This window comes from Acanthochromis polyacanthus, chromosome 15, assembly GCF_021347895.1.
Source record: "Acanthochromis polyacanthus isolate Apoly-LR-REF ecotype Palm Island chromosome 15, KAUST_Apoly_ChrSc, whole genome shotgun sequence".
Lineage (NCBI taxonomy): Eukaryota > Metazoa > Chordata > Actinopteri > Pomacentridae > Acanthochromis > Acanthochromis polyacanthus.
In genome coordinates this window covers 4550195-4575482 of record NC_067127.1, presented here as the reverse complement: position 1 = coordinate 4575482, position 25288 = coordinate 4550195, and the positions used below count along the sequence as shown (strand labels likewise).

The following is a 25288-nucleotide window of genomic DNA, read 5'->3' as shown; positions in this document are numbered from 1 at the left end:
CAGTTTCGCAGCAGACGCCTGTTTTTTATTTTTTTTCTCCCACTTTCAGTCCATTATGTGCAGTCATAGCAATAAATTCCCCTCAGTAATGTTTTTGGAGATATCACACTGCTGCAGTAATAACATGAATTATTGATAGAAGGATGGAGAACAGAATGTAACATTTAGCTGTTAATGTGTTACCTTACATTTTAACTCAGCCGTAAAAAGGAGCAGTTGGTGTGTGTGTGTGTGTGTGTGTGTGTTTATTGACGTACCTGAGGTGAAATTATGCCAACACATTAAGATATTTAGTGCAGGATCCGGCGTGTATAAATGCTTGGATGCATGTGTGTAGGAAGTGTCAGTGAAATGACACCCGGCTGTTTGGTATGTTGCTGATGTGTAGTGTCACCTCTTGGCTGTGGGCTTGCAGTCCTCTGACCTATATTATCAAGTGGCCTGCTGGCTGTGTCCGCCGCTTTGCTAAACTATCAACTGCCTAACTTGAAATGACAGCACAGTGTGGACGGGCGGCATTTACAGGGGAGCAGGGTCCCTGAGTTTCTAAAGCACGTCTTTGAAGCCCAAAAACCCAAGGGGTGAGTGGAGGACCCCTGCAATGCTGCTGAATGCAGCTGGAATGATAAATCTGAGTAAAGTTACAGTATGCCGAGTAATGAGGCAATAAATCCACTGAAACGTCTGACAGAACATTTGTCAGCAGCAATTTTTGGAGGTGACAAACGATTACTTTCATCATAATTTGCCTTATTATTCATTATTTTGTTAATTAGTCAATTAGTCCACACAGTTTCCAAGTTGAGGCAGTCCAAAATCTGTTATAATATACAAGAAAAAGCAGAAAATACTCACATTTCAGAATTCCTGACAGTTTTGTTTAAAACATTTGACATAAAGGTGTAGCAGACATCAATGATATGCAAAAAGAAAGATCAGACTGTGATTGTTTTGACAGGTGATGCAATATGAGATATGATTTTGGTGAAATTGTTCATTTTTGCAGGGTTTTTTTCCCGCTAAATCAAATCTAAAAATGATATTTGCAGTAGTCTGCGTGACAAGCATAGTCCCTTACATCTCTGTAGCACTAAAATGCTTCATTTGTTATGGTATGTTGGAATGCTTTTTACCTTTATCAAATAAACTGCTGCTCTTGTGATTTGCATAGAGGCCATAGTGCAATTTCGATAATATTTGACACATTTTTTAGTCTTTTATTTAAAGGTGCAGTATGCGATTCTGATCACGCTTTTGTCAAACTGATTAAAAATCCCCTCATGGTCTACTAGTTGTCCATTCTTTGCTACAACACAATTTGGTGTGTGTATATTACTATTTTGTAAGACTGATGCTAAATCTGACATCTGCTAAGTGTTTTAAGATGCTAAAAGGCTAAATATCATCAGTCTTCCTCCATTTTTAAGAGTTTAAGAACATTTTTGTTGTCGGCTAGATCCCAAACATTCAGTTTTAGGCTTCTCGCATTTCAATATTTCCCATTCTCTCCATTACTTTGGAGTTTTTGACTGTTTAAACTCGACATCTCTGACGGACTGTTTGGCCTCTTTCGACTCCAGATTAAAAGATTGTAAGATAATCATTGGCTGCAGCCCCAGTTCAGTGTTGTTTTCACTGTAGTGGAAAACCAGGTTGGTGCAATGCCGTCTGTGTTGTGGTTGTTTCTCAATAACTGACTCAGTTGGCTGGTTGTCAGAAAACCTTTGCATGTAAACACAGAGCGCTTCTTAAATGTGCCGTATTTGCCTAAACATGATTTCATGCGCACCACACGCCTGCACTCTTCTTCTGGCTGCAGACTTTAGTTGGTGAAAAGTTGGCTGGAAAAGCACACAACAAAAATAGAAAAAAAAACGGTATATGGGAAAGTTAATGGATGTAGCCGGTTTCCAGAGCCGCGGCTCCGTTCATAGACTGATTATATTCTGGACTGTGTTGACAGCTGCTGAATTGCGCTCACCTGTTGTGTTTTGCTCTCAAGCCGAACAAGTCCCCAAACAGGATCTGTTGACACTCGCACAAGGCGCCGTGTCATTCAGCTGATTAATATAGAGGCGAACGGCTGCGTGTTTTTAAGGTTTGATGCTGCTGTGCTCTGGTGTGCTATTGAAATGGTTGAAGGATTGTTGTTTGACTCATCGTGTACACCAGCAGCAGAACATTCACTGCATTATTCTAGCTTTTGAATAGATTCAACTAAAATACTTTCTGGTGCTTTTTTTTTTTCTTTTCTTTTCCGTGTGCTGTCAACAGATTGCTTCAAAGTACAGTTGATAATTCTGTGGAGATACAGTACAGTGTGATTTTTGGCTGCAGGCTGAATGCTATTTACTGTTGCTCTACATTATTCAAATGGCCTGCTTTCTGAAGGCAGAAACAGCAGTCAGTTTTTCATTGCATGGAAAGCCAGTTACAACCACCCGCCACCACTTGACAGCTGAAGACAGCTCATTATAAGAAGACCGAAAACCCATGTTTGATGTTTCTACTTACTGAGGGAGGCACAGCTATATCAAGCTATCCCTCGCAGGCTTTTCCTTTATAAGGAAATACTGTCTCCAACTGGTTGGGATTTGATATGCCTGTAGTTGCAGATGATGTGAGAACTGAATATGGGTAATTGTATAGACAGAACACTCGGAGGGAATCTGAAACGCTGAAAAGTCATGTGTTTGTTTTTAGAATGTGGTGACAAAATAACAGAAACAGTTGGAAATGCCGCTTAAAATGCCAAAAAGGGCTAATCCTAGCATTCTAAGCTTCACAGAAAGGAAGGATTTGCCACAGAGTTGTTCTTTTGGGTTTTATTAGATTGTCTAAGTGCAGCTTTATTGCATCCACGTCGTCTGCTCGCTCACATAAATATGTCAATATGACATAAATGAGTGTTATTTTAATGTCAGTAATATAAAAGCTGCGCGAAGGGAAACGCATACAAGCAGACAGATGCCGGGTAAATTGGAGATAACCAAGGTAAACATCAGAGACCTACTCGGTGTGTCTGCGTTTCTGCCTGTACACATCTGTCCTCCAGATTTTCCTGTTTCTGTAATAGCCATCTTACCGCTCCATTCTGTTGGTAACAAGCACTTCAGCCATTAGCCCTTCAAATGGAAACACATTTAAGTATCTCTGCTTCCTTCCCTCTCCACTGGACTTGTAGTTCTTCGAGTATGAGAGTTATAAAAAGAGGCTGAATCAACCTTTGGAAAGGAAAAAAAAAGGAGGTTGAAGCACATAGAGAAGGGAGAGCAAATAGGCCAACTGAGCAGACTTAAGTATACACAAAACCTCAGTGTCAACCGTCACTGCTGTAGATGTACATTTAGCGTTTCCTGACAGTGCCACATTAGTGTTATTGTGCGTCACAGAGACCCCTGGCTTGCAGCTTTTTCCTGTTCATTCATTACACTTTTCACTGCGACAAATTACATTCATCTGCCGCTCCACACTTTGAAGGTGTAATCATAGCCGCTGACTGTGACGTGTTATTTAAAAGCATAAAATCTTGACATTCATGGTGAATATAAGGAGCCCGACTTCCTAAACGCTAATCAAAAAGTCTAAAACACCTACGTCCTCGGTGACATTGATTTAACTGCTGGCATAAATTCAATTCAGCAATCATCCACATCATCCATATTCATGGTGCCGTAATTTACTTACATTAATGTGCATCCACAGCCGTAATGCTACTTGACGCACATACTAATTTAGCTGATAAATAAGGCTCTTCTCTTGTTTTTTTCCTGGTTCCTCGGGTAGTTCTGATTTGGATTCTGATCTTTATGCTGATTTTAATTGTATTTTTTATGCAACCTTTGACCCTGATTGTGTGAGTAACAGCGGTAGACTGTAACTGGAGATATGATGCGATGCACTGCTGCACTATTAATTCACCCACACTTTACAAGAAGTCTCACTGGCAAGCGTTCGAATGCTATTGTATGCCAAATGTGACAACATACTGTGATAATACAACCATTTATTTATGATAATATAGCCATTCTTCATTTAATTTTAAAGATGTATGCATGTTTTGCTGATATTACGTCTATTTACACTTGAGTAACCTGTTGAAATCAGGACTTTCACTTGTATCTTTGGAGCTGATATTGATTTTTTTTTTGGATGTAAGAAATTTCAATATTGATGTATTGGCTGATATTATTTATATATACTCGGATATACACTGCAGTTCACACTTTTATTGATGTGCTAACATAACTGTACAAGGGTTTTCTAATCATCAATGAGCCTTTCAACACCATTAGCTAACACAATGTAGCATTAGAACACAGGAGTGATGGTTGCTGGAAATGTTCCTCTGTACCCCTATGGAGATATTCCATTAAAAATCAGCTGTTTCCAGCTCAAATAGTCATTTACCACACGAAAAATGTTGAGACTGTATTCCTGATTCATTTCATGTAGTCTTCATTTGGAAAAAAACTGCTTTTCTTTCAACAATAAGGATATTTCTAAACGACCGAAAAACTTTGCACTGACACTGTATGTTAGCGTAATATCAAGAAGGGAAAATTATGGGGTAATTGTTTAATTTTCCTAGAATGTATTACACAAAGTAGTTCACAACTCACTGAAGACACCACGTGACTCCGCACCACTGTTTGTTCTGCTACATGTGCTGCACACAGTGCTGAAAGTGTCGTATTGAATGAAGTGTGAGCTGCTCTGCTGGACAAACTCTGTGTTGATTCCATTTCTAAGCATCTTTTTCTGCATTTTGTTAAATAGTATTAACTGAATATCAGTTCAGGCTCTAGTATATTTGAACTGTGGTACTTTTCTAACCCTATTATAGCATGATTAGTGTAGAGATGGTCTAATGTTACGTTTGATGTCAAAAATGTTTGTTTTATCGTTAAAAGACTTATTCATGAGTTACATTGATTTCTAGCGTGCTTTTTTTTTTTGGCAGTGATTGTTCCTTTTTTGTTGTGTGTGTTTGGTGTATTTGTTCTAATCTGTTAAACCCAAATTGGTTGTGTAATTATTTACAGACCACAGCTGTTTGCTGTCAATTTCACTTATTAAAAATAGCACATCTGCATACTCGGAGATGTGCTGTTTTGAAATGTTTACGTGTCTATTCAACAAAAACGGGTTCAAACAGAGTCATAAAATTGCGGTGGGAGTAAATGGTCCGTCACCTTGGCACAGCTGTAACTCCTCATGTTCTCCCGATTCTGCCCTGCCTCTTTTCAGCACGAAGTCATCGCCGTGTCTGAGAAGGTGATCGTGCGGCTGCAGGACCTGGTGAAGTGGACGGTACCAGACTTCTCAGGATGGGCCAACGGTCTGAAGGCCGAGCCTCTGAAACCCTCGGTGCTCCGGGAGCTGGGGACCAACGGGAGGCGGGAGGCCCTCCACCGCTACAGGGAGAGCACCCTGACCAGCGGACTCAACTTCAAGGATGTCCAGAGGGAGAGGGCACAGCTAGGTGAGCGCCTTTTATGAGCTCGTTTTAATTTATTTTTTTCTCAATTCCAAAAGGTTACTGCGGTGTTTCCATTTTCTCTGTGCTGCTGTGTTGAATGTTTATGTATTTGTGTCCTGCGTTCTCCATAAATCATCTCATGTTTATTGTCCTTTGGTTGGTTTAACAAGTGTTGTCTTGACTGGAGTAATTCATCAGTATGTAGTTGGAATATAATGAGCTGAGAATCACACTAATAGAGGCAGGCTAGAGGTAATGGCAGCCTGTTTGCCAGCATATTATCATCTTACAGCGCAACAGCTCTGTTTTCTGGGTGTGACAACAACAAAAGACAGCATTTCAAAAATCACATAATTCAGCCGGCAGTGTCACATCAAACTGCAGTCTAAAGCACCTCTGATACCGTCTTATCCATCAGTTCGGATGATAATTGGCTGTGTAGCTCGGCAGCTTTAAGGATCATTGCTGTGTGTGTCTCAGAGGTTGTCTGGTGTATTCATCATGTACACTGTGCCATTAAGCGTCAGTGATTCTTGAACGGGGCTCTTGGGTTCTCACTACAGCGTTACCCATGAATCAGGCCCAACATAAAGCTGGATGTCTGCGGATGACTCATCCGATGCAAATAGGAAACTCTGGCATTTGAGCCTAATAATCAGAAAGAACATTATGTTCCCTTTGAAGCTGTTTCCCACTTATTTGCCTCTCGCTCACATGGCTGTGATGTAATGCCCAATTCTGAATATAATGGTATAATACAGCAGAGCAAACATGCTAAAATTACCCATCACAGTACAGTACCTCTTGTCAGGTCTTAGATGTGCATCCTGCTGATTTAACTCAGAATTTTAGCTGCATGATCTTCTATTAATTCATTTTTAATTACCGCCTTCTTTCCAAAGCCAGTGTGGAAGTGAAACTGCTACGGGCTTAAGAAATACGTGACTTTTTTTCTTCAGAAACATGTTGATTTATTGATGACTCTTGTAGTGTTTTTTCGCTCGGGATCTTCTGGGAAGAGAAGCTGTTGTGTGTTTCTGTGTGATGCCGTAATGCCCTTGATTACTCGACATTGCTCGAATCTCATACGCGAAAAGGACAAGGGGATCAATAATGAATGCTTTGTTGTTATTCCACTAATCAATATGGTGTGAGCGTGCGTGAGGGCGCGCGTTTGATCGCTTGCTTTCATAAACGGACACGTCTGCCTGCTTCTTAAACGGTGTTATGTTCCATATCTCGACTTTCTGTAAATGTGCTGTATCGTGTAGATTTTATAGATTTAACTGTTGTCTGTGTAATAACCTGATGATAACGCTATTGTTATTGAGAGGCTGTGCGCGTATGTGTGTGTGTGTGTGCGTGTTGCTAATGAGCAGCGCTGCCGTTAATGACTCCATCAGGCTGTTTCTAAATGCACTTGTCACTCCGATGGGACACTCAGCCAGAGAATCTGCCCACTCAGCAGAACGGGCTCAGACTCTGGCAGGGCACCAGAGACGCACACACACACACACACACACACACACACGCACACACACACACACACACACACACACACGCATAGATGCACACATGCTACGCACCGACAAACAGTGGTGCGCACTCACTTATCCATTTGTTTGTTTGTTCGCTACAATCTTTGGCGTGTGTCTGTTGTTGACAGTCGGAACAATATGAGCGGGGCCGAGAGTTTGGGGAGAGAGATCACTTATTCATCGAGGCAAATGAACGTTACTCTGAGCAAGGGTTTGCATTGAAATATGAAATATGCCACTGCAATGCTGCTCACTGCCGAAATGAAATATTCATACTCACAGCAGCAGCAGATCAGATATAAAAGTAGCCTTAAAGCGTCCTGTAGCCGAATGCCTGTAATTCTCTGTAATACGTTGGCTCATTGACTAAACTGGCCTTTTTTATGACGCAGCTCTGTTTTTTTGGATTGTTTTAGCCCGAAGTGGCTGCTCGCTGTGTTACTTGAATGATGTATTTGCTGATTGTTATTCTCGGGCTGATGTGTAACTATGTCAGAAGAATTGGATTGTTCCCCATAACAGGATACTGCAGCAATACCACAAGCTGCACACAAAACCATTGTGAGCTAAAGAGCAATAAAGTGTGCCATTGTTATCGAGGGAAACTGTTCTTTTATTTTTTTCTCTCCCCCCCCCCAAGTGTGTATGCTAACTTTTCCTGGCACGCTGCCATTGTGAATGAAGTGCACAGTTATGTATTTGTGTCTCACAGGCAACATGTGAAAAATACAAGACAAATGTGGCTCAAACAGCAGGACCAAAATAGTGTTTTCTTGATCTGTGTTACATGGAGCCTTATGGTTTGGTAAGTGAACAAAGCTCTGCTGTATCGCGTCCTCGGAGATGTATAAAAAGCTGAAACCAAAGATGCCCGCGTAAAGGAAAGCAACTAATTAGAAACAAGTGACCCTCGCTGCAGTCATCCACCATCGACGGCTCTCTAAACCCTTTGAGGCACAGAGATGATTGGTATCATAATTCAAATTCCAGCTTCAGTCAGGCTTTGTGACAGAATAGTTTTTACAAGAACGGCCTACCTGGAATAAGAGGGTCTTTTCAGTCCGTTGGAAATATAGCACAGATTTATTTTGTAAAGTTTAAGAAACAGCTGCTGAGGGAACTATTAGAAGTTTGCTTGTTCACTCATAGATGTTGAGCTGCAATTAATCAATTAGTTGTCAACTGTTGAATTAGTTTAAGTAACTTTTTAAGGGGAAAAAGGTCTAATTTTAAAATATTTTCTGGTTTCTTTACTGTACTATAATAATAAACTGAATATCTTTGGGTTGCGGACACATTAAGACGTCAGGATGCCATTTTATTTAATTTTTTTTAGGTGATCACCATATTTTCCACCATTTTTGAGCAGCCTTAATAAGAAGATCCATTCTAATATTATATATCGTCATGCTAAATTTGACACTGCTGTGGCTAGCTAGCTCAGCATAAAGACTAACAATAGAGGGACGCATTAGCCGACATAAGAGAACTAAAACTGCAACATAGCAAAATAACATATTTGTTGCTGTTATTTTTACTGAGGAGTCGACTAATTACCAGTATGTTCCATTATTGGATCAGATATTGAGCATTTTCCTGATTAGTGGTATCCTTTTCCACCAGTGTCTGATAAGATAAATTAATTAATCAATGTGTTCTATTGACTATAGTGCAGCTACCTCTTTATCTGTAGTCACCAGTCTGTGATGTTGAGTGACGTCCCTCCCACAACACGATCAGATGGGTTAAATGTCATGAATACTTTCCTATCAGCACCAAAGGATAAACATTGAAAAGTTCTCTTTGGATAATAATAATAACTTTATTTGCATACCACCTTTCAAAAACAAAGTTGAAAAGTGCTTTCGAAAAAAAAAATCTGTGAATAAGTGTTTTACAACAAGGTAAAATATCTAAATCAAGACAATGTTTATATAAAGCACATCCAAGATAACAGCTGCTCTCCAAAGTGGCTTCCAGGAAAAAGGAAGACTAGACTAAACATTGCAGTTAAGACCCTGTAGTGTTATTAAAGTTCTGTTTATACGTACATGTAAAGGATTAAGCCCTCCCAAAATCATTTAACATACTACTTCAATTGACTGTAATATATCTTAAGACTGAGAGGCTTGAGACTAACTTAACCAATTTAATTTATTGTGAATTAAACATGTGCAAAACATAAATAAACAAATGTATTTAAACAATGCTGGAGGTTGTGTTGTTCAAAAATTTTACTGCAAATCAGTTCCAGCTATCCACCATCAAGCTCTGATTGCAAATAAATGGTATCGATGCTGACAAAAGCGTACCGGTCAGCCAGATGGCAAATAAGCACGCTACGTAAAAAGTCAGACTCTTCTTTAATGTACTTTTAATTGTTTTATTTTCTTCCCAGAGAATCCCTCAGTCGTTAAAAACTCAGTTATTAGGCATCTCGTGGTCCACAAATAGCACAAAGGACATTTAATTACAGTTTCCCACAGATTCCAGACCGAGGATCCAAACAAACACGCTTCTTCCAGTGCATGCGGGGCGACGTGTTATGTTTTGCATCTGTTACATAATCTGTAATGTAATTCACTTAATCAGGTAATGCAAACTGTCCACTCAGTTTATCTTGTGTCGGAGTGAGCATTAGAGCTTCTTTTTACAGTTCAATCCACCGGGGATGGCTTGCCAGGGAAGTTTACATTCTGCCCCTCTATATCTCCCCAGAGGACTGGCCTGATTCTTTTTTTTTTTTTTCATTGCTGCCTGCCGAAATTGGTTTCTGGTCGTATACTACAAGGCCGAGTGTTTGAGAGCTGTATCTGCTGATACAGTTTGTTGGCTTGTGCCGGGAGAAACAGAGAGCTGTAGAAGGAATATAATAATAATAAAAAAAAAACACACACACACACAAAGGATGGCTCTTGCTCACAAAATAGCTCAATAGTTATTTTTTTTGTCTTGTCTTCAGCCTTCAGTGTGGAGCAGATGTGAGTTGAGATGATGCGGAGGATTACACGAGGTCAGAACTTGTGACTCCTGCATTCAAAGAACATAGACGGTGTTCGTGACTCCTGCCCTCACATATAGCATGATCTGTGGCTGGTTCATCCTCCCGGCGCCGCCAGGATCAGGCCTCTCTGAGAAAACACCGAGACAGGAAAAACTTATCACGCCGGCAGAAAATATCGACGGCGAAAACAGTTCAACCATCTCCTTAACTTTATGGAATATTTCTGTGCTGCGCCGCGTTTTGGAAGCTAATATCTGAAAATATTATCGAATGCGGTTTTGTTCATTAGAATTCTGATGTTTGGCCCATCAGATTTATACGGCGGATCAATCCGAAGCCGCATGATGGATTAAACATCAGAAAACATGAACATTTTCATAGAATATTCAGTTAGCGATGGAAATGAAGGTCAGTTATTATTATTATTCAAGGAAATGTGTGTTTGTCATGAAGCTCTTCGCTGCTGTACGAAAAGCTGCAAATGGTTGATCGATGCTTTCGTCCAATATCTCCGTCAATGTCCAGACTCAGATTTCGCGGAACAGATTTGAGTCAGACTGCACTTAGTTATGAGTTCTGTGCTCAAAATGAATGAATATATAGATTTTTCTCCGTCAGTAATCCATTATAACTGACCTTCATGACAACGGATGCTGTATATTTCAGGTTTACATTTACATTAGGCTCATTTGGAGTATGTATTTAACTAAGCTTTTTTTTCATTCATACTGTAAACACTACATCAGGAGCAATTTAGAGTACAGCGTCTTCCTCAAGGGCATGTCGATAAGAGAAGCCAGGGTTCAAACCTCCAGCCATACGATAAATGGCTAACCTTCACTGCCAACTAATCTGCATTAGAAGCCCCAGTTCCAAACCACTTAATAATTGTATAAAGGATGGTAGTACTCTATATGTTTTCTATCACAGTAAAGTAGTTCTGATTTTATTATACTGAATGCGCAGATCAGTTTACACAAACGGATAATTACAGTTGTGGCTTGAGACGTCAATCAAACTGCAACCGTAGAACAAGGCAGCAAATTAAAGGCCAGGTTCACGTTGTTTTTCTTTCAGACTTCACCTGAAGCTAATATGAGACTCCTGAAGTATGCGTTAATTAAATTCAGTTGCTATCTTTCAATCTTTTCCCAGAAGTTGTGACTAAGAACTTTGGAAGACGCTCACTTCCTCTTTGCATTGCACGACGGGGCGATAGTTCACGTGAACAGCACATCTGAGCTTTCAAGTTTGAATATCGACTGTAACAATATTCAAACTTGTAACAAATAATTGATTAGTTGTCCACCGCCAAATGTTTCAATAATAGATTAAAGAAATAATGTCAAATTTTGTGATCACACCTTCTTAAATTTGAATATTTTCTGGTTTCTTGGCACCTCTGTGACAGTAAGCTGAATATAAAGACATCTAAGGCGTCATCTTGGATTTTGATGAATAATAATCTACATTTTTCACCATTTCTGGCATTTTATAGACCAAACAGTTACTTGACTAATCACTTGACACCTAAAATAATCGTAAGTTGCAGCTTTAATACTGACTGTTGTTTATTCGTCACTTATTTTGATTGAGCTCGGAGGCACAATAGAGCGCTGAGGCGCGTAGCTGCATTTCAGGATTCTTTACAGCCTCGCCCGCTCGGGGATACAACCACTGTATTTCCCTCTGATGCAACATCTGATCTGTATGCCAGGCTTGGCACATATACCCGAGCTGATATCCTGACGATATTTCAGTCGGAACATTTCAATTTGATGTAGAGGGTAGATTCTGTCCCTTTTCAGAGACTGTTCAGAGCGTCACTGAATGTTTATGCGGGTAGGAACTTGTGATAAGGAAACAGACAGATGCTGTCTGCGCACGGTTGATTTGTCTTGGTGACAATACAGAACAATATTTGGGACTTTGAGCCACTATCACACGTGAAGCTGTTTTTATGTTTCGACTGCGACGTGGGAAGGAGTAAGCGGTTCCTTGGAAGAGATAAAGACAACGGGGTTGTGGTGTTACGAGAGTAATGGTATGTTGTGACTCTGACAGAGAGAACGAACGCCACGCTTTTGTAAGACACACCGCCACTGTACTCCTCCGTTCAGTGGCAGATTGTATCGTTTGCACTTGTTTGCTTTCCGCCCCTCAAACATATTTGCTTCCCCTTCTGCTTTTTTCCGCAGAACTAATTCTAGAAACTGTCCAAAATCCCTTTTGAAGTAATTTAATGGAGTGTTTGTATTGATTATGTGCCTCTCTCACCCCCTCCTCTTTCCTCTCTTCCTCTGGTATGTTTTTTTTTTTCCTCCTCCTTTTGGGGGTTTATGGCAGTATCTTCTTCATTATGCTCAGACCTGTAGGAGAGAGAATCACAAGCTGTTTTTCCTCACTGATGTGCTCATATCATTAATTCCCTTCTGACTGTGGCCTGGCCGGAAGCCAGAGAATTCTAAATCTGTAAGCAGTAAATTGTGTGCCGGGGTGGAAAAATCTATTAGATGTTTGAGCATGCCTCGAATTTGAATGGGAGAAAGGGAGAGAAAGACGCACTGAGAGAGAATCAGAGAGAGAGAGAGCCCACCCAACACCCGAGCCATATCCTGTTATGGCTCGCACCGTAATCAAATTCAGCTTCTTTGGATAGCTATATTCATCAATAATTTGTGTTATTTTATTTCTGGAATGTCACATAATGTGGTTTTTTTTTTCGACATGCACGAGGGGAAGAGGAGGCGGAGTGGGGGGGGAGCTGGAAGGCTGGTGGATGGTTAAACAATGAAAATGGCCTCAGAGGAAATGAAGAGCTCCGTCTCTCCATTAAGGCGGTCTGAAACAACAGTTGTGTCTCTCTTCTCTCCATTAGTCAGGTCTGGAACAACAGAGATGCTATTGATGTGACCTCTGCCAGGCATCTTAAACAGACAGAAACGGAGTGAGGTGCTTTCATAATACACCAGCTCCTCTGCCTCGGAGAAAAATCTCCTGATAGATGTATTTTAAATGATTTCTTTAATGATTGTCTTATGAAAAGCCTTATAATCGCACTGATTTTTATCTGAGGCTGCGTGTTGACTGAGGAGCTTTTGCTTTCTTTTCTTAAACAAATTGCCTGCCTGTTCCAGTTGCTGTGACTCATACTTAAGTGTTACCCAACCAGCAGGGCTTTTTGGGAGACATTTCTGTATTAATCTTTGTCAGCAATGATGCTCATTTAAAGTATTGCAGCAACATTAATATTTCAAAGTGGATTTTTTTTTTGCACATTCTCCCTCTGATATGTTTCTTTCTGCATGACAGTTTCACATTCTGCCTTCAGATAGATAGATATGGATAATTTTGCGCAGCTCGGTAGGCATTCTAGACATCACAGATTGTACAATTAATAACTCTGCATATTTTATGAGAATGCCAGTCCATCTGCTTTATGATTGCATGTAAAACTGTCCTCCTCTGAGCGGCCTGTTGTGCCTATTAAAAGGACTTGAAAGTCAAATCAGCGACGAGAATTTTGCAGTACTTTCACTAGCAGTAAGTAATCTACTTCTGCACCGACCTTTTACTGGGGTAGTGTAACTTTATGCTAGCCAAAAGATGTGATCATTTTACAAATGATTACAAGCTACAAGGGTAAAATGCTGCTTTGATATTGATGCATCAACAATAATAATCTATAAAAATCAGAATATAGGCATATAAAGCTGTATAACAGTACAAAGAAAGCATCATACATCCTGCAAAGTGACATTTTCAGTGCAGAACTTTTACTTATAATGCAGCGTTTTGCATAGCGCTACTTATTTTTAATGTAATTTAAAGACTCCCTCAAAGAAAAAGTTTCCCACCTTGGTTACATGTCCATATGGTGTTTTTTTTCTCTCACTCTCTCTCTCTCTCTCTATATATATATATATAGTACAAGGTACATCATGAACCATAGCTGAGCGTTTCCACCTTGAAACTGCAAAGACGGTTTCAGAAGCACTGATTCAGACTCGCAGGTTTTCATACACAACAAACTGAAGGAACAATGGGACTTTCCGCATCTTAGTTTTTCTTCAGAATTAGTTTCCAGTTCCAGCATGTGTCACAGAGTTACTGCTCTCAACTTGTCATTGTGTAATGTAGAGTAGTTTTACAGTGTGTAAGCAGAACTGCAGTTGAACTGGTGTGCTTGAGCTGCAGCGAGTACAGAGAGACACACAGGCTTCATAGATCTGCAGGTATTAAAGCAAGAAGCTAAGAAGGTAAATCGAAACAGAGACAGCTATTCAAATTTCCAGCTGTTTTCAATCTTGCATTAATCGGTTTTAGTGTTTTCGAAAGAAAAAAAACGTTAAAACTCTCTGATTGTGACTTCCTAAGTTTAAATATTTTCTGGTTTTGTTTCTTCTATACGACGGTAAGCGAAATATCTTTTGATTGCAACCAAAACAAGACATTTAAAGCCGTCTTCCTGCTTTTTTCTGTCATTCATTAAACCAAACCACTCAACTGTTGATCGAGAAAATAATCAGAAGTGAAAATAGCCATTAATTGCAGGCCTACATTGAAGCTGTATGAAGGCATGAAAGGATTGCTGTCGTGGAAAAACCTTTGAAATATGTAACCTTGATACACAGAGAAGAGTTTTTAAGGGTTAAATCACCAAACAGTGAATAATTTATTGTTTTTTTTCCGCCTCTGACTGTTATCAGCTCAGCTATGTCAGATAAGGGCACATGAACATGATTCAGATTATTGCATTATCTTGGAAAACGGAGACACATTTAATTTGATGTCAACAGTAAACACAAGATTTTCTGAGCGGCTTGTCATGGGCCGCTCTGTTCTGTTGTTCTTACTTTCTGTACGCTTCACTCTGATGCACACACCCAAACCTCGGCTTTTTATCGGTTCCAAATTGAATGTGAGCGCAAAGGATCCTCTTCTTTCCCTTAATAAGACTTGAATCGAGCTTTGTTGTTACATGATTTAATAAGACTGAACTGGGCACGCTGTTAACAATAACTTGACTTCTTCACAATGTGCGGGCGTGCGAACATTAAATAACCATTTATTTCTACCTTCGCATTCCAGCGCTGGAAAAACACTTTCAGTCAGACCCGTGTCGAGGTAAAAATAGCTTTTGTCGCCGATTGCAGATCAACTCCTCAACCTCTACTTAATGTCTTTCATAATCTGTAAAGCAGAGTCGAGTCAGGCTGCATTATATGTGCTGCTGTAAACGGTGCAGAAGATAGGCTTCTGGCCTTGCTGGAGTAACGGTGCTCATTTTACAGCACAGAGGTAATGCATTTTTCCTGCATTGAAAGCTAATTGCAGTGGGGGCTTTGATAGATTCCAGACGTTTGTGTGTGTGTGTGTGTGTGTGTGTGTGTGCGCGCGCTGCTTGGTCACACATACTTGCTGTGGTACATAACTGTTCTTAATGCTTTTATTAAGCCAAAGAACTACAAATGACGTAATTTGTATTTGTAAAACATCTCGGTGCAGATGGTGTAATATATTTTGGTTTCTTTGATATATTGACTGCCAGAGGAGTTGGACGGAGCGCCCTGGCTGCAAACAATAGATCATTGATGCTTCTCTGTCCTCTTTCTCAACCTGTCAGTCTATTTCCTTGTTATGTGGTGGCCCGAGGAGCACTTGGCAAAATGAGAGGCATTCAGCCAGTCTTGTTTTTCCCCCGATTTTCCCGTCAGCCATAACTCAGGGAAAGCTGTTGTTTCATTCAGTGTGTCAGGGCGTAATATCTAAAGTTAACAATAGCCCAGCCACAGAATCGCCGTGTTCCTGTGTGGGCACAACTCTGATTTATCTTGCTTAAGATAATTATTGAATGCGAGGGCGAAAAGCTGTGTTTGACTTTCACGAGGAGAAAACTCTGTCTCAGGACACGCCCACGTCGGCCGTCGTCACAAAGACGAGACAAGTTCTAAGACAACAGAGGCCTCTTGCCAAATAATTTCTTGGACTCATGTTGTTTTCATTTCATGCCGTGTCACTGTGACATTCTACTTTCTTGCTACAGGTTGTGGTTTGCACAGCATAAAATAGAAAACTCTGAAAGGATAAATAATAAAATACCACATAGACAAGAATATCTCATTTTCAAAACGCATTGGACTGGATTTCACTGTGACTGATAAAAACAGAAATATTACAGAGAGAAATAAGAAGTATTTCTGGCATGAATGACCGGTGTATATAAACTTGTTATCGCAGCCAGTAGATATTCTCCACTGAAGTTCTTATCTTTGCTGTGCAATGTGAGACAAGCGGCTACAAACACTGTATGTGCTGCATTACAGTGATTACAGCTCTGCTGGTAAAGCGGAGGACGGAGGTTGGCCACATCAGAGGTCATGTTCTGTAATCTGGAATGAATGAGTTTAAAGCTGAGCTGGCTGCAGTTTATCAGAAATTACCTGCTTGTTTAGCCAGACACTGTGTATGTCGCTTCAATAAGACAGCAGCCTTGTGAAAACAGTTTGTGTAGGACCGAGCTTGGGAACTTCAAACAGAGATCATTAGGGCTTGTGGAGAGAAAACAATTGTTAGTGGTTGTTGTTTTCTTTTATGTGGCGCTGTTAGAATGAGTAATCACAGCTAATTGCACAGCAAAGTATGCACGAGAAAATCCTACAGATTGCATTTCTGGGATTTGCTTTGTATCTTCAATATGCTTCATATCCATGACAGCACATAAACAAGAAATGTGCACAGATGGAACTGGTTTTTAATGACATATTGCTATCTGTAAAGTCTCCCTCTAAGCCACAGACTAAAACGTCTCCCCTTGGGGAGCTCACCGCTCTAGTTGTTATCATCCGCCGCTAATGTCACTCTTTTCTTTGCCACATTGTCAAGTCCTCCAGCTAAATAAATGCAATGTAAATTGAGTATTGTGCTGGATGTAATTATTGAAAAGGGTTCCAGTTGGCTTAACTGTACGGGCTGTTTATTTAAAGCCTTCCTCCTCCGTACAGATCTGATGATATAGAGAGCGAGAGAGGGAGAAGTTCTTATATAATGACAGGAATCCACAATGGAGCCATGCTGGATGACAACAACACCCCCCCCCCCCCCCCCCCCCCCAACATCTCCAACAAACACCCCCCTTCTCTTTCTCATTACAGTTTTACCATTGGGAAACATGCCTGTCCCAAATAGCCTCCAGTGTTATTCTTTCATTCTTTTGTCCCCCCTCCTGCTCTTTCTTTGCTTCATTCTTTTACGGAAAACATATTAAATCATGTTTCATTTTACACAGCATACGCCCTGAGAAATAAGTCTGAGTTGATAATGAGGGGCCCTTCTTTGAGGAAATACACACGGCAACTTTGATCTAGAATGGCATGTAATTCCTCGCCTGACCCAATTCCCAATCTCCTGATAAGATGTTTTTTTTTCTCTCCGCTCTCCCTCCTTTGCTCTAACCTTCCAGCAGAACTCACTCAAATGGGAACTTGCTGTCCCATTAAAGATACATTTAAAGCCTAACATGTCATCCATTTCATTCTGCTGGAGAGGGGATATGTGAGGTTGGAATCGCTGTCTGCTACAGGCTGAGCTGCAGAAATTCTATGTATTCCTCTTTCTCTCTGTCGCTGACAACCTCTGAGATCTCTGATCACAGCTGCTCAATTGAGTTTGTGTCGGACGGAGCTGCGTGACAAATGAGAGTGGCCATCATAGCAGATAGAGTATCATCACCTGGGTGTAGCAGCTTTTAGGCTTGTTTGAGGAGAGGGGAAGAGACGCGGAGAGAGGTTTCACTTGTTTGTGTTAGAGGCAGCTGTATTTCTGCAACCAAAGATAGTTGATTAAATTTACTCCCTGTGGTATTTGCACATTTCGTGTTCTTGCAGAGCAGCTTTTTTTACTCTCAGAATTGACTGCGCCATAAGTGGATTGACCCCCAAAACCCAGCAGTTGTCTTTCATTAGCCGGGGACCAGACAGCGAATAGCGTTTAGGGCCAATCCATCACTCGACAAAAGAGGGATCAACGCAGCACAAACTTGTTTTCCTCATCTTAATGTGGCCTCGAACTTTGGTAATAATCACAGTTTCAAGTTTACTTCTCTGTGACGGTGATAATTCTGAGGGGCTGCGTATAATTTCAAACACAAAACAACAAGTTCTGTGTCGGTTTTTCTCACAGCTCGTTTATTGCTCGGCCCCTGTTGTTTTTTTGAAAGTCAAAAAGAACCGATTTGGGTTTTTGACAAGGAGCCCCTCTGAATAATTCCTTCATGTATTACAGGACCTATTAAATGCAAACTTTTCAATCTGGCAATCAATAAGGCAGGCAGCTTTCCCTGGCCTCGTGCCAGACACATTAGGGCTGCGAGCGATGGTTGCTAGGGAGCTGAGCCTGCTCAGGGGAAAGAATGTTTAATGTAATAGAATCACATAAATCAACTGGAGGAAAGTGCTTGTGTTGTTTTGTCTCTTCTCTTCTCTTCTCTTCTCTTCTCTTCTCTTCTCTTCTCTTCTCTTCTCTTCTCTTCTCTTCTCTTCTTCTTTTTCTCTGCTGAAAACATTTAATATGGGTGTGTGTTTTTTGAAAATATGGTGCGACCATCCCCCCCCCCCCCCGTCAACCGCAAGAACATCTGGGATGGAATTAAGCTGAGGGAAGTTGAATTTTCTCTGTTTATATGCGTGTGCGACTACCAGTGCGCATGTGTGCACGAGTGTGTGCTTGTTTTTGTATGCATAGCTGTGTGTCCTCAATCCTTGCGCCTCACACTTGAATAAATTGAGGCGAAAATTATATAAATGTTTCTCCTCTTCTCCCCCTCCCCACTTTGTCACAAGCCACTGCCCCACCCTGCTGAAATGAATGAGGCACTTTAGCGCTTTACTATAATTAAGAGCAGGAGCCAGCATGCATGGAGGGCTCTCCTTTCGCTCTGTTTCTGTGTATTAGACTCTGTTCTGTCTTATTGTCGCTGCCCTCTGTGCAGTTTCATTGGAACATTTCCTCTGGGTGCTGATGCCCTTTTGTGATTCTCTAAGAAGAATTAGGGATGTGAATGTAAAGCCCAGATATCTCCTTAAAGACACACTCGCTCCACCCATCTGATCTGCTCTGATATCGCAGAGCGGCAGATGTGGTCGGCTCATGTGTGCAGTCCATTCACCTTTTCGGATTCAGATTTCTCACTTGTTAGCAAAACAGCAAAGTAACAATATTCTATTACAAGCAAAAGTCCGTCATAGAAAAGTATAAACTAAAAATACTGCCTTGATCCCTCCGACTGATGTATTATTATATATGAGATCATGAGATTTTTAAGGCTGAAGCAGCGTGTTGCTGTTGTAGCAGTAACAGTTTTATATACAGATACAGCAAATAAATCTGAGGGGTTGTCGGATGATTAATGAGAGCGGGAAAGAGAAGGAAAAAAAAAGCTGCACAGATCTGTTTTCAGTTTGTGAACTTTTTTTTCCCTTCAATCTTTGATTTTTGGTGAGAAGTTGGATCATGTGAGCGTTTAATGAAATAAAACCATGTGAGGAGTTTAGAGGGGGGAAAAAACATCACAATTTGGTGAAGCTGTTAACAACCGACTACACACTGCTTTTTGGAAGACGTCAGATGAAATTAAGGCTTGGAAACTACCGGTTTAATCTTTAACAATGTGTTGTGTTTTTAAAAGCTTGCTATTTTATCCATTCTGGAAAATCTTCAGCTCAAAAGGAAAGCTGTCACATGAATGTAGCGGAGGAGAACGCACAATGTGTCACTCCAAAATACTGTGGAGTTGCTTAAAATGGAAATGCTCAAGTAAACTGCAAGTGCTTCAAATTGCACATTGCTTTCTGCAGAATGCACCACTTTGCAGCGATCATTTGCTGAGCTCAGTGTGTTCCAAACAGTCGTATGTATAGCAGAATACGACATTAAGTCCACTGACTTCTCCTCCAGTCCCCACCTCCTGACAAAACCGCCTCCAGCTTGTTGTTGGTTTGAATTTCTACTGGAGTTGACTTGCACCTTGTTAAACTTTCTCAATAAACAAAACACCACACTGCACGCTGGACAGCCTCTCTCAGCAGGGCGTGTTAAAATTTAAACACGCTGACAAAAATGCCACTATAACACACTGTGTTTACAAATGAACGACAAAGAAGCTGCATATGCTGCTATTCTAAGTTCCTCTGAGCACATTGGTGTCATTGAGGATTCATTGTAAGCATCAATGCCTTTAATAATGTTGTTATTGTCATGGAAAAAGTGTAACTGAAAAGGTTAGAGATGTGTGATGGTATCAGAATCAGCCCAGGATAAATATTAACAGGTGGATGATGCAAGACTTTATGTAACATTTTTATGCAAAACTTTATTTGCATGAAAATGTTACATAAATGGCCTGCGTAACATGGGGGTTGAAGTAGTTTGCCCAGTGGATATGTACATTTGATAAGCGTTATATTCTATGTTTGCATTTGCTGTGATAAAACAGGCTAAAATTAAATGGGAAAATATGTACATAAATCTGTGCTGAATTGGCAGTTGACCTGAATATCTGGATTGCACATGGAATATGTGCAAAATTCCAATATCGTACATCCCTAATAAAGAATTTTGACCCTTTGGTGGCCACTGAACAGTCTGTGAAAGCATGAGCTAGTGTGTTATTTCTTCATAAAGTCAGTATAGGACACATTTATCTGACTTTTCAGCTGCTAAATACTCTATTATATTCACTAACTAGCTGCTGACTGTGTTTAACTGCCTTTGCTGCAGATTTTAGGGTCTCTGCTGCAAAACTAGAAGGAAATATTCGAGTTATAAAATCAAACCATTGAGCTAAAACGAGCTAGAAGGGAACGCAGACACAACTGAGTCACTGCAAGTGGCCTCATATTACACATTGTAAAGTTAATATGATGAAAAAATACTGATTACTGCCACTGTGACATGTGGAGTTTTATCTGATGCAATTCATAGCTGTACAGTTCACCGTTTTTAGCTTATCAGTGACTTTGCATATATTCTAGTGGCCGTTTTTTTGTCTTTTAGTTTTATTTTCAGGGCCGATTCGGTTACGAGATTGATACCAGATATGATATACTGCAGTGAAAATGAAAATCACAAAGTCCAATGCCAAACTTCAGTGAAATGATTGTGTTTATTTATGTGTAATTATGAGAAACTTTGAGCATTTATCCTTCAGTATTGATTGGTTTATTCTCATGACATGTAACCAATCAGACGGTGCTGTGGGCGGGATATTCCTCCAGACCAGGAAGTGGTAACTGGCTTACATGCAAAGAAGTGCATTTTTTATTCGTTTATTAATTAATGATAATAATAATTTGGCTTTTAAAAGAAGGGATTGAACCAACAATTGGAAAAATGCTGTATATGGCATCCAGTGATCAGACAGGCCAATAATCTGTCGACTCCTATTTGTCATTATATACTGACAAAGGAAATAGACTCTTAATAATAATGTGCTATTGATCTGAGCCATATTAGCCCATTCAGATTGATAAGTCGAGTATCCATCTGTAAGACAGAGTATGTGTTGTGTACATTTTGTGTGTTTGTGTTGGAGAGCGCAGCTTGCAGCAGATATAATGAGCAGAGGGGAGAGTCGGCGTGTGTGACTGATGTGATGTTGATGACGGACGGCCGCTGAGTCATTTGCAAACACAGTATGTTATTCTATGCAGATTCATCAAATAAATGTGAAGCATTATTCCAATTTTACTCGCCTTTGCGCGGACTAAAGCCGAGCGTTGGTGTCTGCGTGATTCCTTTGCTTGGTTTTACACCAATATAGTGATTTATTGATGCTGCGTCCCCTGCGTGATTAATGCGATTTTGTTTACTGCACAGCCTCGGCTGCAATTAGCGAAATGTTCTAGCACATTTTGTTTTATCCAAGACAGTGTAGTCATTCACAGATTGGATAAACGATGACTCATGCAAACTCAATGAATTTATTTAATTGTTTTTATGTAATGTTCTCTTTATGGGAAACACAAGGTTGCCTCCAGTGAACATGTGACGCCCCCCCCCCCCCCCCCCCCCCCATGCATCATTTCCATTTGGTGTCATTGACAGATGCTGTTCCCTCTTTATTTGGTCAGGTTTCAATAACATGAAACCAATAGCCAGATCGGGCGCCTGCTGCTGCTTATGTGGCCCTCTCTCAGTGTCATGTCCCCTCATTGAAAAGTGAGAGAGAGACAGACAGAGAGAGGAGCTGCATGAATCAGAGATGTGTTATATATTATGAGAAGAGGCTAAATGGAAACAGGGCAACCTCGTAGATCAATACGGAGGCCGGTGAAGAGAGCCTGCAGCATGGAGCGAGAATACTAAACAAGGAACTACTCTGGTCTCCTCTCCCGCTCTCTTTCTCTTTCAGTGCATCGCTTATTTTTCTCGCCTTTTTAAGAAAATCTTCGACTTGTTTTAGTGTTACCATTGGAGTGTATAGAGAGAAAAAAAAGCATCAAATATGAAAGTGACATTATTGGCTCTGGGTTACATGCCTTGCCTTTTCTCGCCAACCCCACAAAAGCAGCAGGGGGATCCAGTAAATTCCTTGGCCGAGCAGATAATGTGGAAATGTTGACAACAGCAAATTTGAGCCGAGTGAGTGATTTAAGGACTACAGCGGGTGACAGAGAGCATGAGAGTAATGGTTTTCAGCTTTTCTCTGCTCATCTGTGACAAGAGAAATGAGCGCACTTGCACTGAAAGATCTTGTCAGAGCTTGTGGGCAGTTGGAGTATTTTTAAGCTTGGTTGAATGTAAATGACACAGTTTACATGAGTCACATTTGGTTTTTAATTAGCCAGCGTGGATCTGCTTTAAACTGTCAGCGGTCCTCTGATTACACACCAGTTTTATTCTCGACTCTCAAAGCCGCTGCAGAAATCCTCCAATAATAACAATAATAATAACTGAAAAAAGGCAGAGGGTCTCAGAGATGCAGCAGCAGATCGCCCTTTTTACTTTTCCAGTTTTGAAATTCAATGATATCTATGATGTTTCATCCAACATTGCAGTAGCTATTCATCCGGCAGAGCAGCTGCTTCAACCTCGGCTAATGAGTTTCATGTCGTATGCAGCATTTCTGAGATTTGATTATGATGAGTAATTTATCATGCTTGTTATGAAAAAGAAGCAGAAATTCTTCCTTTGGTGTAATTGCACAAAATATCCTTCAATTTTTTCTGCTATATAATGTAGTGTCAGAGCTTGTTCCCATCATACTTACTTCCACTGCTGTTTCTCTCGTACAGCACACGGCGCAGTCGGCTCTTTTTACTAAATGCGTTTCATCAAAAGAAGACTTGGCTCGCCGGAATATTTCCCCCACAAATATCGGCTCCATCCTGTGTTGTTAGGCGTAATTTTGTCATATTTATGAAGCAAAGTTGTGCACATGTCTTACAGCGCATTGCTTTTTACTATGCTGGAGTGAATTGACATCATTATTTTTAGTGTACAGCGCCTCATGACAGCTACTGCTGCTAATGACTTTACCAGTCTGCTGTGGACCGCTGCAGTGTTGCTTACAGTGTGATCCAGGAGTGTAATATTCCCCATTTAATGCGTCTTTATAGGGCTTTGCAGCTTGTGTTGCATGTTTTACCGCATTAAGTATGACTCCACTGCGTTCAACATGACAAAAATGTTCCTAAACATGCAGCACAAGCTAGTTTTAGCCACATTCTGCTATTTTAACTGCAAAAATACAAGGATTTTCAATTGACGGCGTCCAAGATACACAATTGTGAGAAAAGCTGAGAGCAGGTTTTTATAAATGGAAGTTTTGCTCCAACAGCTAACCGTCAGATTGTTGATCCTTCGCTCTCCGTCCGTGGACTAATTCATTAACAGGCTAATTGTTTCAGCACTGTTTTCATTCCGTGTCAGCACAGCAGGAAAATCTATTTGTACTGACGCAAAAACGGCTGTTATTGATATGCAGTTGCAAGTGATTTGTATATTTCAAAATGCAGTAATGTGTTCAAGGGAAATTCAATGTGCAAGATGTCTGAGAAAGAAGGAAAGCATGCCATTGATGAGTAATTCTGAGAGGAAATCAGATTTTTGGAAGACAGACAGGAGGCAGACGCAGATGTTGCAAAAAAGGACGAGATGATTTTCATCATGTTTCGCATGAAAAAGTCGCTGTTTGGCAGATGATTAAAATTTCCTCCTTTCCTTAAATGCACCATCAAAGCAGACATTTCGACTGTTCCTTGTGATAGATTTCCAAATGTATTATTAATGACTTTAAAGTCTCCGCAAGTTCATTTTCATATTGTTGTGAATAGAGAACAATGGCCGCCTGGAAGCCATTAAATCCGTACAATCAAATTTAGCGGTATAGTCCTTTAATGTAGAGACTCTGCATCTGCTGGACAGTTGTTTTATTCAAATCACAAGTGCAAAAACAAAAACTCTGCATGCTTTTTTGTGCTTTGCTCTCTATTGCTGTTCAGTTGTGTGTCATCTGTCTTAGTATTGCGGCTCGTTGCTCCAGTAACGCACCGTATGGACTAACTTTACAGTTTCCTTAAGGTACAATTTGCTGAGAATCCATTTTTCTTGTGTTTTGTGGTTGTGGAGGTGTAAAAGTTTGCCTCCCAGCTTTACAAGCCAGTTAGAATTCGATCCAGGTGCTATGTAACATTGAACTGGTTTTCAGAGCAAAACAACCCATTTGAAACGGCCCTACAACCAGAAATTATACGGTCATGGGGAAATTAACCGTCTCTGCAGTATTTTGAGCTGAAAAATTAGAAGTCACACTGTGGAAACACTTGAAATTTTGATTAATTTGCTGAAATGTTGCACAATGGGGATCCTTAATTGTCAGAACAATGTGAAACACTCGTATGTTTCCATGAAACAGAAGAAAAAGAGGAAGAAACATTCTCTAATGTCACACTGATCCTGACTGATGTCATTTCTAAGTTATTCCAGGCCACAAATGGCTTTTGCAGACTAACCGTTTTATATAATTATCCCCAAAAAAGTTTAATAATTTCTGGACTCTTGCTGCAGTCTGCCTAATGGCTGTGTCTGAACATGTAAAAATTTGATTCCGGTTTGCATTTTGATTTGCGTATAACAAAAGTGGTTCAGTCATGCGTCTTTAATCTCAGGAATGTTAGCAAGATCAGCCCCGTCTTGTCATCTCGAGACACAGTGAAACTCATCCAAGCCTTTGTCATATCCTGGCTACATTAGTGTAATGCACTT

At 40.5% G+C, this 25288-nt stretch overlaps 1 protein-coding gene across 1 annotated transcript in view; it reads left to right on the top strand.

The window, feature by feature from the left end:
* Nucleotides 1-25288, top strand: part of arid5b (AT-rich interaction domain 5B) — an 86320-nt gene that overhangs the window by 6321 nt on the left and 54711 nt on the right. Inside the window, 1 exon segment of the mRNA XM_051959945.1 lies at nucleotides 5251-5485. Within this exon segment, the coding sequence (XP_051815905.1) occupies nucleotides 5251-5485 (235 nt within the window).